The sequence below is a fragment of the Limanda limanda genome, chromosome 6 (assembly GCF_963576545.1).
Source record: "Limanda limanda chromosome 6, fLimLim1.1, whole genome shotgun sequence".
Lineage (NCBI taxonomy): Eukaryota > Metazoa > Chordata > Actinopteri > Pleuronectiformes > Pleuronectidae > Limanda > Limanda limanda.
Window position 1 is genome coordinate 8,331,316 of NC_083641.1, and position 16,340 is coordinate 8,347,655.

A 16,340-nucleotide genomic window follows, 5' to 3' on the forward strand; every position below is an offset into this window, starting at 1 on the left:
TGTCAGGGAGTTACTCACTGCACAACACTAGCCCCTTGTTACTGTAACATCTGCATTTACCAACTTAAGGCAGACATTTTTATAAATTGATGAGAAAAGACAGCAAAGATGTTGTCATTACTGACAAGCCAAATCCTTAATGCTGCAAAAGACCTTGACAGCGGCTCACAACTGTGGCTCTGTTTATTTCTGACAGCACGATACAATTTGATGACACTCATAACATCACAGCCTGTCACTAATTCCTTGAATAAGCCTTAGTTGATGTTCTGACCAGCCATTTAAGGGTTAAGAAAAAAAATAATACTAAAAATACATGTTGTAAGAGCCATGACAGTAGTCACTAGGAATTTATTTTTGTGGTAATATTTTGAGAATCCTTATGGCCTGGTATTGGTTTTTGTTTTTTTTAGATGATTTATTATTGTGATCACAGTGCTTAGTAACATGGGGTCATGTGAATATGGGTGGTAACTCATAGTTAACAAAAGCACCAGCTCACCTGTGTGGTTTGCTGAGAGAGGTTGAGTGGGTTGCCACATGTTTTGATGGCCACCTTTTGTTGATTGCTGGGATTAGTTTGTTAATACTTTGTGCATGTTAAAATAAGTCTATCTTTGTTGTTACCCACACTATTTTAATTGATTAAGTACATACATTTTCAGTGTAACCCAAATTTATTGTCACTGTTTATGCTGTTTTTTTTCCAGTGAGAGAGCTGCAGCAGATACTGCACAGATGAAAAAGCTGCAGGGTATTTTGACCGAAGCTCGAAACCTGGAGTCCTATCTGAAAGAGAAGAAAAACCATCTGAGGGAAACTCTAGCTCTGATCTCCGATAAACTGCAGGGTTAATGACGGCCTGTCAGCCACATGTTACCAGTCTATTTTACTGAGGAATAGTTTTCTTTTGTGTATAGTTGTGTCCTGTACTTGTGCCCTCTGCAGTTCATATGTTGTATGTATGTCTTACTCAAAATGCTCAAATATACATTCAGTGCTTCATATAGTCTAGCACAACTTTAATAACAAACTAATACATGTGTTTTGTTTGTTGAGTCATGAGTTAAAATAGAAACTAATTTTGAATAGAATTTTATTTATTCTCTCTTATCTCAACACAAATGATCTCAATGTCACTATTTATTTATTCTTCACATAAAACTTACATTTTGTGATGTATAGTATAATGCCATTCTTTTTTCAGAGTACTAAAGTTCAGTATTCACAGTGTGTTTATTACTGTTAATAAAGAAGAATGCGTAACATTTTTTGATATATTGTCATCATTGATAGCGGGATTGAGAGAAAAGCCCTCTCCACCAAACACATATACACCAAATAGAAAAGGAAAAGGGGAACAATGAAAGAACAGAGGCGCAGAGTCTCTAGTGACATAAGCTCTTTCCAATTACACTGTGTTCATGTGCAATAGTTGGCCAGCAGAGGGTGCAAGTGTGCCAAAGACCTTGTTGACTCAGCCTCATGAATCGAAAACAACAACTAGAGTCAGTGCTTATTTTGAAAAACTTTGATTAAATATCAATGTCTACCATCAGGGAGTAAAGATTGGTTACAAGGATGAGACAAATGCAGACAAGATGTTAAAGTGGAGATTTTTATTGAGGGATTTAACAGTCTTATGTTTTAGGAAATGTAAATTGTATTTAAGCCATTCACAGTCCATTCATTACTCCGACATGTGAGCTTCCTTATCCGTTTCTTATTCTTACAAAATTAAATGACAAGAGTCTGTGTCATTTTTATCTCATCTTAAACTGTATATTTGCTTAAATTAAAATAATAAGACATATTCCAAGTGTTAAAGTTATAAGGTTTTTAATACTTTTAATATACATTTTCATTTTATATACACAACATTTTCAATAATCCCAACGTCTTGCACAGTGAAACTCGTACAGATGGTCTAGAATACTGTGGAGTGTCAGGTCTTCAATCAGCCTAATAGGGCACCTGTCACTCCACTGCTCATCGATCTCCACTGGATACCCATGGCTGCCAATGTCACTAATGCTTGTCTAAGCTTGTCTAATGAGCAGCATTTGAAGTTAGTGCTTGCAATAAGGTTTTACCGTTCTGAAGCATTACTGTTGTCACTCTTTTGGAAGTAGCTCTGGATGAAAGCATCAGCCAAAACGGTAAATGTGAAAGTAATGTGACATAGTGCAACATATACAGAACAGCTTCATATAATTGCTGTAATCGTTTTTCATTATAGACAAGGAAACTGCATCCATACACGTGTAAATTTGCATGTACAAAGATATAAACGAAGCATCAAAGGACAATATTTACATTGTATACAATCAATTGGCATCAATTCCATTCATGTGAGGTTGGAAGAGTATTTAGCGTAAATTTCCTCCCCACATGTCTATGCTGTGGCATTGAATGCTCCATGGAAACCATAGGGAATGTTGACTGGCACCTCAGCTCGGCCCAGCTCCTCAAATGTCCTGGCATCCAAAACCAGGAGGAATGTGCTCTTTTCCTACAAGACATAGGCAAAAGATAGGTAAAGATTTAATTAAGTTTAAGATTTCCAGAAATCAGTTGTGTGCATTTAAAATGATTTTTCTACTTGATATATGTAAGTACCAGTTTGGGCTTCTGTAAATCGAGAGATACATTTCTTTTCAACATAGATATGGTACACTCTCCTTGGTTCTGCTATTGTATACCCCTATCCCATCTGGAAAAAAACTCAGATTCTATGATTGTACTGAGTCATCATTGAGATGGGAGGAAACAAGGGAGCTTAGTCTAGACCCCTTTATATATCCATGAACTATATCTTAAGAACAAATTACGGTATTGTGACTGGATTTCTATTGTTTGAGGTTGAAAGAAAATTGTCGCTTTGTCCAAAATCTTTCACTCAACCTGACTGACCTTGTTCGGGGTGATGACAACAGACAAGACCACACCGTCGTCCTCCTCCGTGGCATCAGGCGAGGGTACGAAGATTGGCTCAGATGGATAAAGACCCGGTTGTTCCCACACCTGTCAGAAAATCATCAGGACTCATCAGTCTTGCAGTTCGCTGCATCACAGCCAGTCTCTTACAGTTGGTAACATCTGAGGGACTCACCTTCATGTGTTTTCCATTGAGGTCCATCTTGATTAGTGAGTCTCCTACCAGGTGTCTGAAGCCGCAGCCGTAGAAGTAGCGGTACGGGTGAGTGTTGTACTTGCCATAGTTGATCTGAGGGAACTCCATACCACCATATTGGTCCAGGTCGTCCCCGTGGAGGTCCTCGTGGGTACAGAACACCTGCACCAAGAAGAAAAAGCAGTGTGGGTACGAGGGCAATCATTTTCAAATTAAAGTTGTTATTGTCAAGATTTTAGGCTTGACTGGTTTACTGGTTACTGTGGTAATATTATATGTGCAGTTTGCAGTATTACTACAGCATTTTGTGCATGAGTTTGAATATGTGATACTGTGGAAAGCGTTATGCAGCATACTATACGTACAAGGCCATAAGGTCGTAAACATGTATGTTTGCAAGACTGCATATCCTTTGTGTAAGTCACACCATTTTATCAACCGACCGTCTTAAGTTACTGATGGTTCTTTTGTGTTATCAGTAGGTGTTGGCATCTCTCACTTTTTTACTACACATCTATCAAAGACACGCTTGACATAGAAATGATAAGTGTGTTGATAAGTGTAGATCCCGTAGCCTACCTTGTTCTTGTCAGTTCTTATAGCAGTGGCTGTAGTGTTGGTCCGGTTCAAGTTCTGGTGATAGGGTGTATCATGGTCGACATTGAGAGGCAGCACGAAACGCCGCGGGAACGCTCTACATAAGGTGTTATACACCTGGCGAGGAGATAAGAATCTTTTCAGCAAACCAACTAACAGACCAAAAACTTACCATGAACACAACACGGAAGCATTGAAGGTACAGTTTGTTGACCGTGGCATTTTACCTCATCAAGAGCTTCTCCAGACTTTCGCAGATTCTGGATGTTGTAATTATAGATTGACTGTCCATCATCTGAAGCACACATATCGACGATCAAGAAGCTGTCCTCCTCGTATGAGTTGATCTGGTGGAAGGTTGACAACGCCTGGGCAAGATACTTGACGGAGCTCACCTGGAAGAGACGGGTGAAAGCAACCCACTTTTGGTTGATGTACATTACAACAGACTGCATTTTAGAGGGGTGGGTTTTAGAGACTCACCTTCCCTGTCTTCTTGTCAACCAAGTGGAAAACTGTCTTGAGAGATGGGTCCCAGGAAAAGCCATCACTGATGCTCTTTCCTCTCAGCTTGCCTGTTACAATCGTCATCAGGTTCATCTTGATGGGCTGCTCAATGAACACAATGTAGTTCTCCGACATTGCTGTGATGGATTAAAAAGATTTATATTAGTCTCTACCGTTCAAAATTCTGAGTGCATGATTCAGAATCAACAGCTCAACCCACAGTTGAGAAAATACCTTTCCCTGATACCAGGGCTCTCTCTCTATATATATATATATATCTCAAAATCTATACCAAGCTGCACAGTACTCACTGGGATTGTTTAAGAACTTAAGCAATTGATAAGTAGATCAAGTAATACACAATTAAGTAATCATTAGTCATTTATCCCCCCAAAAATAATGAAAAATTGCCAGTTTCTCATTGTCCTGCCTATCAATGTGATGATTTGCCTCTTTTCTTTTCCATACATCATGTAAACTGAGTATCTTTGGGTTTTGGAATTGAAGAAAAGGAATCTGCACATTCATCAATAATGAAACCAATTGCTAGTTGCAGTACCAAGATCATTCTTAGGAAGGCTAGCCAGGGATTGCTTTGACATTAGAAACTGAGCTGACAACCTGTGACTGAATGTTGGATATCTGAAACTCTGAATTTAATCACATTAAACAGGCAAATTTGTAGAATGCACAAATAGTGATTCTTGCTCCTTTAAATTAATGTTCAGTCAAAGCTCAAGTAATGAAGACTCTGGTTTTACCCACCAAAGCTGTGGTAGTAGGAGGGTTTATTCTTGTCATCAGGGGTAATGCTGCACAGCACTGTGGCTCCCTCCAGGGTGTCATTTTCTGTTTCTTTAGTTGGAGGCACCCGGATGATGTTGTAGAGTCCTCCTGTCAACACAGATAATATATGAAGTTTCTTTCTAAAGGTCTCCAGAGACACAGTAGTATTGTTCTGCCTCCTTGTCTCTCACTGCACAGGTTCCAATGAGGCCAGGTGAACACACTGAGTGATGTTTCCTAAAATACCTTTAGCTGAGTAGGAATTCCCCATGTTGTATGTTGTCCCATCAGGCTCAGTGTGAGGGTGGGCTGTGGCTCCATTCACAGCAATGAATTTGCTCCAGTTTACCTAACAGGAACACATACATGTTAAGATAGATAAAATGTAATTTAGATAAGATACTTATATGATACAATGAGTGACAGTAGCCTGCAACCCTGCTATTAACTCAGTTATATTGTCATTGCCTCTGGAAATCATTCATACACAGTCGTACATAAACCTTGATGTTACCTTTTTGGTTGTGTGTAGTGTCTCAGGATCCACCCGGTGCATGATATTGGTTTCCGTGCTGACATAATAATCTCCTTTGTAGGTCACAAAGCTCACATTGGCATTATCTGAGGGCTCTAGAGAAGAGGAGCAAGGTGTCACAGTTAATAACAAAGCCCAACCTCAACAACAACTCACTGTACAATATAGTATTTCACGTGACTCTATGTATGTGGAGAAAAGTCTCGTCACAGTCTTATTACATCTAACAGCATCAAAATATTTGTGTTCATGTATCTCAGTGTGAAACTCACTTGGCATCTCAAATCTTGACAGGAAGCGTTGGAAGAAGTTTTTACACGGGTCCGGCGTGGTGATCGTCCCAAACTCAGACACTACAATGCGGTTGCTCTCCTTGTTGGCTTTGTAACTGTCACTGGCCAGGAAGCGGCTTTTGTAAGTCACCTGACCGTGAGAAATTTTGAACTGGTGCAGTAGAGCCATACCATCAAACCAGTGGTTGAACCTGAGGAGAATGGAGGGAGCAGGAGAAATGAGGCAGCTGTGTGAGGTAGTGGCTGCACTGACAAGAGTCAAGTGTAATGGAAAATTCCACTGATCAATGTCTTACTACTGTGGAGAATGTGATGCCAGACAGCAGACGTTTCCTGTCTGCTCTCTGTTTTGTTTCCGGTTTATCACATTGTATAAATACCTTCCTTTTTAACTTCTCGTGGTTGCACTCTGGGCCATGTTGCTGACTGTGTAACCCTCTGCAGAGCTAATAATTAAACCTCTAAGACAAATCCGGTCTGAGAAACTTATTATTTCAAATCTTATGATAAATTTCCACGACACAAGGCAATTACATTAATATCTCCCAACATCTCAAATGAAAAATTATATTCTCACATCCCCCAAATTTATGCATTTGGACTCACTTCTGGTTTCCGATCTCGAACTTCCCAGGCCCATTCCTCAGGAAGCTCCCATTGATCCATTCTGGGATTTTGCCGATGATGGCGGTGTTGATGGGATCAAGAGTTTCCTCAACCGAGCTCACAAGCTTCTCAATGCAGGGCAGCCCCTGCACGTCTGTGAAGTGGTTGATTTGCTGCAGAGACTTGGATTTCTTGAGTGCTACAGAAGAACATTTTAAGTGCAAACCACAGTCACATTTTTGTCATATACAGCAAAGGGCACTATTATCAAATATTTGGTATTAAATTAAGTTCTAAAAGCTGCTGGTGCAACCAAATCCTTACCTGGGGTGCTCTTCTGTTGATGTGTGATGGAGTTCATGGCTGTAGCTTTGTATCTTGAGTATGTAGCGGAGTTGGAAGGCCTGCACACACTCCTCCTGTAGCGCTGCTGTTTCTCCCACTCTGGCACTACAGCTTTATATTGCTCTCCTTTCTGTCACACCCCCTGTAAACGGTCAGATAAAGCAGACTGTGATTTCATGCTTATGTAAGGGCTTAAAAAATAGTACTTTGTCATCACAAGATAATACAAGTGGTACAGTAACTTATTGAGCGATAATCACCTCATTAAACCGTGAAGTAGAAAAACCACCACGGCAGTATTTATAGTTTATTTCAAGTAGTTAGTCTGTCCTCATAGTTATCTCTTTGTCATGGTAAATAATGCAGGCAGATATGTGGTTATGAGGAAGGCAGATAAACTAGGATAAGTTGCTTGGAGGAAATCGAACACACCATCTTCCTGTTTATCCTTATTGCATTTTCTATTTCTGGAATAATTTGTAACTTTTTTCTACTTTTCAATATATCTCAAGCATTAGCAAAATACCCAATAGCTGCCTGTCATACAGTATAATTCACGGTACATGAATCAAAATTCGTAATTCACATGTAGCATACATGAATGATGTGTTACAGACACTGTACATGTATTACTGTATAAGTCATGTCCATGCATCAACTCTATATCACACAGAAAGAGGTGCACTAATGGTTTGATTCATTAATATTGTTTTTTTGGCATTTAATTTTTTTTACATTTTGCTTGTATCTTAACGTTGCTGTTGATCGTTACCGTTGCCAGGGAGCTGACGTCCCTGTTTGTCGTCGATTGGCGCAGAGCCAATCTGCATCTTAACAAATGCTCCACTGTAGGATGGAGGATCCATTTTTATGGAATACTAATAATAATAATTTGATCAAGATTTTTTTTTTTAAATCAAAATTTCAGTAACTCATATCTATGATTGTGTGAAATTTGGGTCAGATTGATTACTGAATGTAAGTTAACTTTTGGCCCAGGTATGAGCGCTACTGAATGCCATTCTGTTTTTTCTTATTATTTGTGGCCTTACAAAAATCTCATGTGCTGGTTTGATTCAATTGTTTATTATATTCTTTAATAGATTATTTAATTTAATAATCATTTTAAATTAGATATTTAATATGCATATCTTGACATGTTTAAGTGGTAACAGGCTAGATCATGTTCACAGTTTATCTTCATTACTTGATAGGACAGAACATCTTACAGGCACAGTTCATTCTTGTTTAACCATATAGCTTTATCAGCTCTTACTTTGTCTTATCTATATCAACACCATTGAACATTATGGGCCTGGTCTACCAAAGGTTTGCACGTGTAAAAACGTGTCCTAACTTGATGTCTCTAGTTGTGACTCACAAGAAGGTGAGATCACATTATATTTCCATAGTCATATGGTCATTCCAGAGGGTTCACACACTTTTTCATGCCACTGTATTGATAAAACAGATGACATCAGATTTTGTAGCAGGACAGACGCTTGGATTTGAGGCAGGTCTGTGCTTGACCATGTTTGACTGTTTTTAGTGGTTGTTCCTTTGAAATGTTGATGTTTATCTGGGATAAAGAACACTGCTGGAACACATGTGGTTACACTGCTCGAGGTGATGGACCTTATAGCATCACTGCTTGCTCTTCATGAAAGGACCTACGGCACATTTTCCACTAGGCACAGACAGAATAGCCTTGTTTACATTTATTTTCTAAGTTTACACAGTAACTTCTAAAATAGAATTGTCCCCAGCTATTTTGAGTTGCATGCACACATCGTACAGATGCAAATTACAGCAAACTTTGTTTTTTAGGTTATCTTCTAAACTCACCACCATTCTGCAATAACACTCCCTCTACTGTTCTTTGTGTATGTCACATCGTGAGTTGGCATGGCATTAATTCTTGGTGTGAAACCAATGCTTCAAATAGACAGAATATGCCAGGCAACCAACATGTGCACAAAATGGCAATGTTATTAGCGAGTTTATATCTTCCCTTAGTCACACTTTGTCCAAAGGTATCAAATCCACCTGTCAGCACTTCTAAACTTACTAAATGTTGTTTATTTTTTGCTAAACCTCTAAAAAAAATAACAAACAAAGTATGAGGTTCAAGGTATAAATGTGTTTTTCCATTTTGAAGGGCTATTGGGGATTGTTACTGTTCCTGCAGTTCAATAGCATCACACGGCGGCTCTCAGAGCTACTTCAATAGCATCACATGGCAGCTCTCAGAGCTACTTCAGTAGCAAAGACACAGCGCTACCCACTAGCCTAACCGCTAGGCAGCACTGCTGTTGTAAACAAAAAATGTGTGGTAAAATAACCCTATGGTTGTAAGGACACAATTCGTAGACAACAATACTTACAGAAGAATGACACAACTTATATGAAGAGCTGAATGTTATATACCTTGACTTCCCCAAGGGGGCGCTGTTTGTAACTAAACATTATACTACACATATGAGGGACTGAACAGTGATGATACATTCATTCAAAACATGATCAATACATAGCTTTGCATCAGTCTCCTTTCCCAATCCCTTAAAAATGAAATGTCAGAGCAAGAAAAACCTCAGTGTAACTATTCAACTTCTGGACCTAGTTTCAGGTAATTTCCCTTGAAAATAAAAACTGAATGCATTTCATTTCTACTCAAGCAGCTTCTGTGTGGCACATCCAGGAAATTCCCATAAAAACAACTCATGCCCTGCAGAAATCCCACCACTGATTATGGATTGGACACAATTAGAGAAGCATTATTAGGACATTTGTGGTATTTCCAGTGGTGAGACTGTGGCTGATCAGTCCTGGACCTTCACCTCCATAATCTTGTGAATGCTTCTGATTGTATGATAACATTTGCAACACTATTTTAGTATTAAAGCACATTTGTGTCTAGCCTTTTCAGTACAGTCAACCATTGACTTTTTGTTTTTGTTGGTCATCTCTGTTGAGGATGAGAAAGAAAGAAGTTGAGTTTAGACTGTTTAAACCCTAAGCCGCTAACCCTGTAATGCGATATTTACAAATTATTTAACTCTATTCTATGATATATCTGGGACATTATGAGCTCAAAATACCAATGATGCAACAAGAAACAAAGAGTTTCTTGTCTTGAGCTGAAGAAAAACAGCTGCTAGAAATATCAAGTAGAACAGAAAGCTGACATCATAGCAACAATCAGCTAATTACTGGTGAATGATAAACCAGGATCCATATTGCATCAGCAACATTGTGGAGAAGGTATAGTATCTCATCTCTAAATGTGTAATAGCTACGTTGGTCCACTAGGCAAAATGAAGTAATTTCCCAATTTGACCTCTCAAATTGTGAGATGCCTATGTTTTTATCTGCCCATTGTTTTGCATTGGCCTGTGCCCACGTCACGTGACTCAAATTCCTGTCTGCAAAAAGGAAAACATGGATGACATTCCTTGTATTTTCAGAAAAAAAGTCATTTTATAACATAGTTTGGGCATTAAAATATTTCACGCAGCTATGACATGTTTTGAGATGCGACTGGGTATGCGTATCTCCAAATTGTTCAGCCATTAAAGCACAAGAAAATGTTTTAATGACTTTAATAAAAAAAATGTGATTAATAATATCTTACTCTAAACCATGTTTATTTACTTTTGTTCCAAGTGTCAATTACGTAAAGACTTATAGCTTAACAGTCCCTCCAAAGTAAAAAATATATACAATCAGTAAATCTCAGTTTTTATCACAATATATTATTCTATTTTTAATCTACATTTAAACTGAAATATACGACAGAGGGTAAGGGACACTTAATGAGAAATTATTATGAGATTCTTCCTTCTAATAAAACTAAGACTTTCCTCTCAGCCAAGACTTTATTCTCATAATCAAAATTTCACAACTTTATGCGCATTATATATCGTGAAATTATTCTGGACATCCCAGTTTTTCCCTTGAATATGGCCCCCAATACTCTGTCATAGAAATTAAATGTAAAAATTATGGTTTGTGGTATAAATGGGGTCAAAAAATCCCTCTGCAAGTAATAGCTATGTACCTTTCTTCATCTCATTTGTTGAACTATTGGTAAGAAATAAAAAAGTTGGAAATCCCACTATCAGTTTTATCATTAGCGTAAAGTGCTTTTGATAAATCATGAAGCGGTGCTTCATGGACAGCTGATTTATCCTCATGGCTGTTTTGTTGTCGCCACAGACAAGGAAAGCAGAAAATAGAGGGAAAGGCCCGGCCACTAGCTACGGTGGAAAACGCTGGAGGCAAAGTGCCTAACAAAAATCTGTTCACCGGGAAATAAGTTTCACTTGGCCACAACTTTGGATCTCATGATTGGAAATTTTTGAGGGACTACACCACAATCAGACCTGAGAGGGTTACTCAGTATACTCTAAACATGTCTTATCTTCAACCTGCTCAAACTTTTGAATTCAGTGTTGGATTAAGTGTTGTGCCACTATGTGTGACCACCATGAAGTTTATGTTTATTACATATACACATATACAATGTTGATTAGTATGAAATGGTAGGTGTAACCAATGTATTAATGTAATTAGTTTATATTTCACCAAAAATCCACTTTAGTTCATGCTGTTGTTTTTCTATGTACATTTCTTGTGGGGAGTTTTACTTTGCTAAGTCATGTTCTCCTACTCATGACGTCACTTCCTGTCGATTCGCGCTGTTTCTCTCGGTTCCCGCCCTGCTGCTGAGAAGAGGTAAGGACGTGCTGCTCATTCCAATAGTTCAAGTGTGGTGAAAACGAACTGAAGTGAAAGGAGGCACAGACAGACATATTACTTTGTTCAGGTCACAGAACTGGTCATTGTTTACACAATGTGTGTTTGCTTTATTATACTTTGTATGACACTTTTTCTAACATGCTAGTTAGCTTTCTGAAGCTATAGGCTAGCCGAGCACAGATGGTTTTTCATGCAGTTCATTTTTCCGATAAAGATGTGCATGGAGACCTGGTTATGTGACACCTTGTGTTTCACACAGGTATGTGAGCTCCCCTTCAGTTAGTTTGTCATGTAAATCGGATATATGTTAATAATTTAGATTTTTACAGTTGTTTTATAACAATATATTTTTATATATTTCAAATCATGTTCGCGTTTCAATATAAATCCATAAAACCTTTCGGCTAGGGAGTTGGAAAATAGATGTAAAGGGATATTATGAAGACTTGTGACAAAAAAGTTTGTGTTACTGAGGAGAGATGTGCATGGAGACCTGATTATGTGTAGTTGCTGTACTGGAACCTAGTGTTTTACACAGAAAATAAATCCTCCCACGACTGGCAAGAGAGCAGCTGTGCTGGTTTTATTATCCGCAAGTCACAACACAACGCAGCCTTTGTAGTTTCAGCCAGACACGCTACATATACAGATACTATTTTTGTATTCATTATATTGTATGCCATACCTGCATATACCTATGTACATTAATTTCATATCTCCATATACATATGCACAAATACAGAATACATTATCTTGCAGAGGTGTGGACTCGAGTCACATGACTTGGACTCGAGTCAGACTCGAGTCATGAATTTGATGACTTTAGACTCGACTTGACAAAATGTAAAGAGACTTGCAACTCGACTTGGACTTGAACATCAATGACTTGTGACTTCACTTGGACTTGAGCCTTTTGACTTGATAAGACTTGCTCCTTTCCGCAAAACCCAAAGATTAAAAAGTATGTTATTAAGGAACGCTCTGTATCTTTCATTGTGTATGTGTGCGTCAGGGGTGTAAAGTACGAAACGCAAGGCAATTCTCACTGCAGTGGTAGATGCTGCATAGAGTGGATGACGTTCCCTAACGTGCACGTTCAACATATGAAAACTGATCGTAAAGTTCACTGTTCGCGAAAAATATGCGCGACAGGCACAACACTGCACAGGGATCCACTGCGGAGGGGCTGCAGAGCCGCGGGGTGCAGACCGCTGGCTACGGCGGAAGAGCGAATTGTTTACTGCTCCGCCGTTAAAGAGATGCGGACGTAAAACAGTAGTTCGGCTCTAATATTAGATGCGCCTCGCATTCTCTCCTCCCGGTCGCCAGCCTGTTATGCCTCCGCGCCGGAGGCATAACCGGAGGGGCGCACCATACAGAGAATCACTGCGCTACACAGGGGCAGTCCTAGCATATTTGGGGCTCTATGCAAGAGCCCCCCCCCTCAACAAAAAAAAGTTGAAAAACGGAATTGCAACTTTCAGACGGTATTTTGCCCTGTAAGACTGCATTTCATTTCAAATAAACACAACAACGATCGCAACGACATGGTGCAAGCATTCGTTTTAGACAGCGTCTCTCCTCAGGAGAAGGAAAACATTACGTAACGTTTCAGCTTGACCTCAGATAATATGAACGTGTTTACCGTTCAAATTCATTATTTGTCATTAAGTTGCGTTTAGTTCAACGTTCTCATAAAAATGAACGTGTTCATGGACAACACTGCCTGAAACTCAATAGCCTACTGGCCTACCTGCCTCGGCCGCCTGCGGGTGACTCTTCAGCTGTGCTGGATTGCTGTTCACTGCAAAGTGAACCCGGATGAGCTTTACTCACCTTGAAAATCAGCTGCTGCTCAAACTCAACAAGAAGTTTGTAGACTAGTGCTCTAAAGGTGGACCAAAGTTTAACCAAAAGTTTAAATATACAGTGGGGCAGCGGCATTTTAACTTTTTATTTTAGCTGTCATGTGGTTCATGTCTTGACATGTCCTCCCCAAAGTTCTTAAATGTTGTGTTGACATGTTAAATGTTTAATGTTTGACATGTTTAATGTCATTGCACTTAAATTTGTAAAGATCTCCTTTAATTAAAAATAACTGTTTTTGGATTGGATTTATGAGCCGTTGTCCTTTTTTGCACTGCATAGGAGCGGCTCCCGCAAGTTTTAATAAATAAATAAATAAATAAATAAAGATTTTAAAAGCATACATGATCTGTGTAAATATATTATTACTCTGTGATCAAAAGGACTTGAAAGGACTCGAAACTCAAACTGCAGGACTTGGACTTGACTTGAGACTTGTCAGTCTTGACTTTGGACTTGACTCGGGACTTGAGGGCAAAGATTTGAGACTTACTTGGGACTTGGAAAAAAAATGACTTGGTCCCACCTCTGTTATCTTGCATCCTTGTCCAAATACTCTTCTCTACCCGTATTATTGGCAAATAATTTGTTAGCAAACAAAACATTTTCAGGTATAACTCAAGGACCGTGGATGGGAATATGAGCACAGTCAAAGTCAAATGTGCTCTCTGATCCGTAGCTTCAACAAAACTTACTAAAAAACACACAGGTTGCACGTTGTGACGGAACGGCTCCGTCACTGACCGCCAGTGGTCTTCACACGCGCACCGCAGCCACACACACGCCAACAAACATTTCAACTCTTCCTGTTAAAGTTCCTAGTTGATCACGATCTAACCATCATCTCCTCTGTTTAGCGCTGGGCCGACCGAGGGTGCCCACTCGTTCAGCTCCGCGTCTGGCTTACACACATACACACAAACACACACATACATACATACATACATACATACATACATACATACATACATACATACATACATACATACATACATACATACATACATACATACATACATACATACATACATACATACATACATACATACATACATACATACATACATACATACATACACACACACACACACTCACTCACATACACACACTTACCAGCAGTTAGGGAAGCAGCGCATTCAGCTCGCTGACAACACGGACACAACTTCCTGTCCGGTTAAATAGCTTCTGGTTGTTTTTGGGCTTAAGATAATTAACAAGAGTTGTACTGTTTATGGTTGATACAGTTTTGTTAATGAAAGTCATTTGATTTGTTTAAAGATGTTTTATTTTGTGACAGGTAAATAGGTCATTGTAAACGCTTATGTTTTGGTTCAAGCACTGTATTTGCAGATAAATGTGTTTGAATTGGTAATTAAGCCCGATGGGAGGGGCTAAATGATTAAAAGGGCAGCTTCAAGCCTTTGAGGCTGAGTCTGGAGCAAGTTACAGAGAGGGTAATGTGGGAGCTCATGAGAGCAGTAGACAAGAGGTTTTCCTGCTGATTCGATTTGATTTGATTTAAAGGTATTTTCTTTGTTTTGAGTAATTCTTGTTCATGTCCAGGTCAGCATTTTTTGGAGCCGGCTGAAATAAATTTGAAAACAACATTTTTCGACTACGCCTGTGTTTGCACACTCTTTTGAGGAGTTTTTAAGAGAGACCCCGCCACACACGTCAACCATTTAACCAATCAAAAGCCAGGACTGCCTGTGGTCCCAATTGGTCCTAGTAAAGGCCCAAGCTGCCACGCAGATGTAAAACCGCCAAACAAATCAAGCATGACAGGAATATTTCACAAATGTTCCAACAAGGACATTTAGCACAGGGGCAGAGGCTCTTGGCTGCTCCTGATCCCCCCCGTCTGTACAACAGAGCCTTATTCTGTCTACATCCACCAGAGGGAACCTCATCATGCAGGTCAAGAGAGCACTTTGTACCCAGAAAGGGTTAGAAATTTGACACGATTAAAATCACACGGTTATTAATAATTTCATAAAAATGTACAGCCCCAGATCCTCCTGTTCTCAGCTGGGGTGTATTAAAATAAAACCAGCCCCTGAATCACTTCCCCTGCTGTGGTTTGAAAATATTGAACCCTCCGGTGAATTGAGATTATCACTGTGAACCAGCTGCTGGGTGATCTCTGAGGTTCGTTCACAAATTCAAACAACAGCGTAACTGGCTGACTTTAGTCAAACGAGATAGAAAACCATAAAGCCAATCAGTGAAAATTAAAGAGGTTGTATGTATGGTGAACTTGTGCTGACAGATTACACTGTTATCAGAGGGTTACAGGTGTGTTTTTCTTTTCTGACATTTTGGTTTCAGAGTTATCTCTCCAATTAGATCACATACTCTATATGACCCCTTGCCTTTTCGTTGACTGTCCTTAAGGGGCTTCTTATCTCTCATTGCTGAAGTCAGACAGAGGTAAACCCCTGTTAGACAAGGAGTTAGAGATTATTATAATAAGTTATTGATAAGATAGTCTTCACCCTGAACTCAAGAGCTGATATTTCTGTCACTGGTGCAACGTCATCATCTTTTAATGCAAACATTGGGAGTTTAATTAGCATACTAACACAAAGACATTCGGGGATTCATAAAAGGTGCTCTGTCATCAAAAGAATCTCAAAACATCCTGCTAGGAAGTTTGATCTCTGAGTGACCAACTGATCTGTCTCTTTTTTACATTAAAATAAAAACATCAGTGCACACATCTTCTGCCCTAACTTCATTCAGTTATTTTCTGAGGCTCAGGGTCAGAGCCTCTTCAGCTTTTGCAGGGAAATGGTCACAGATAGAACGGGAGCTGTGCTACCTATGGATGTTTGCATCAGGCCTCACTACTCAGGAGATGAGGTAATGTGCTCTATATGAAACCCCAAAGCATTCTGATGCTCTACTCTAACAC

General features: G+C 39.3%; 1 protein-coding gene across 1 annotated transcript; it reads right to left on the reverse strand.

The window, feature by feature from the left end:
• Positions 1-2,395: 2,395 nt before the first annotated feature.
• Positions 2,396-6,818, reverse strand: LOC133003753 (carotenoid-cleaving dioxygenase, mitochondrial-like). The gene is made up of 12 exons (XM_061073554.1): positions 6,782-6,818; positions 6,458-6,656; positions 5,831-6,042; positions 5,538-5,653; positions 5,270-5,372; positions 5,003-5,131; positions 4,214-4,374; positions 3,958-4,125; positions 3,713-3,847; positions 3,113-3,295; positions 2,914-3,024; positions 2,396-2,512 (listed from the first exon to the last, which is right to left on the reverse strand). The coding sequence occupies exons 1-12, from the start codon at positions 6,816-6,818 to the stop codon at positions 2,396-2,398; spliced, it is 1,671 nt and encodes a 556-aa protein (XP_060929537.1).
• Positions 6,819-16,340: the final 9,522 nt, after the last annotated feature.

What these genes read in the sequence shown, in the direction of transcription:
- LOC133003753 (XM_061073554.1), bottom strand. Translation starts at nt 6,818, where the DNA reads ATGAACTCCATCACACATCAACAGAAGAGCACCCCAG. An exon ending in TAAGAACTGACAAGAACAAG is followed by an intron (nt 3,296 to 3,712) that starts GTAGGCTACGGG and finishes TTCTTGGTGCAG; the next exon opens with GTGTTCTGTACCCACGAGGA. An exon ending in TCAATGGAAAACACATGAAG is followed by an intron (nt 3,025 to 3,112) that starts GTGAGTCCCTCA and finishes ATTTTCTGACAG; the next exon opens with GTGTGGGAACAACCGGGTCT.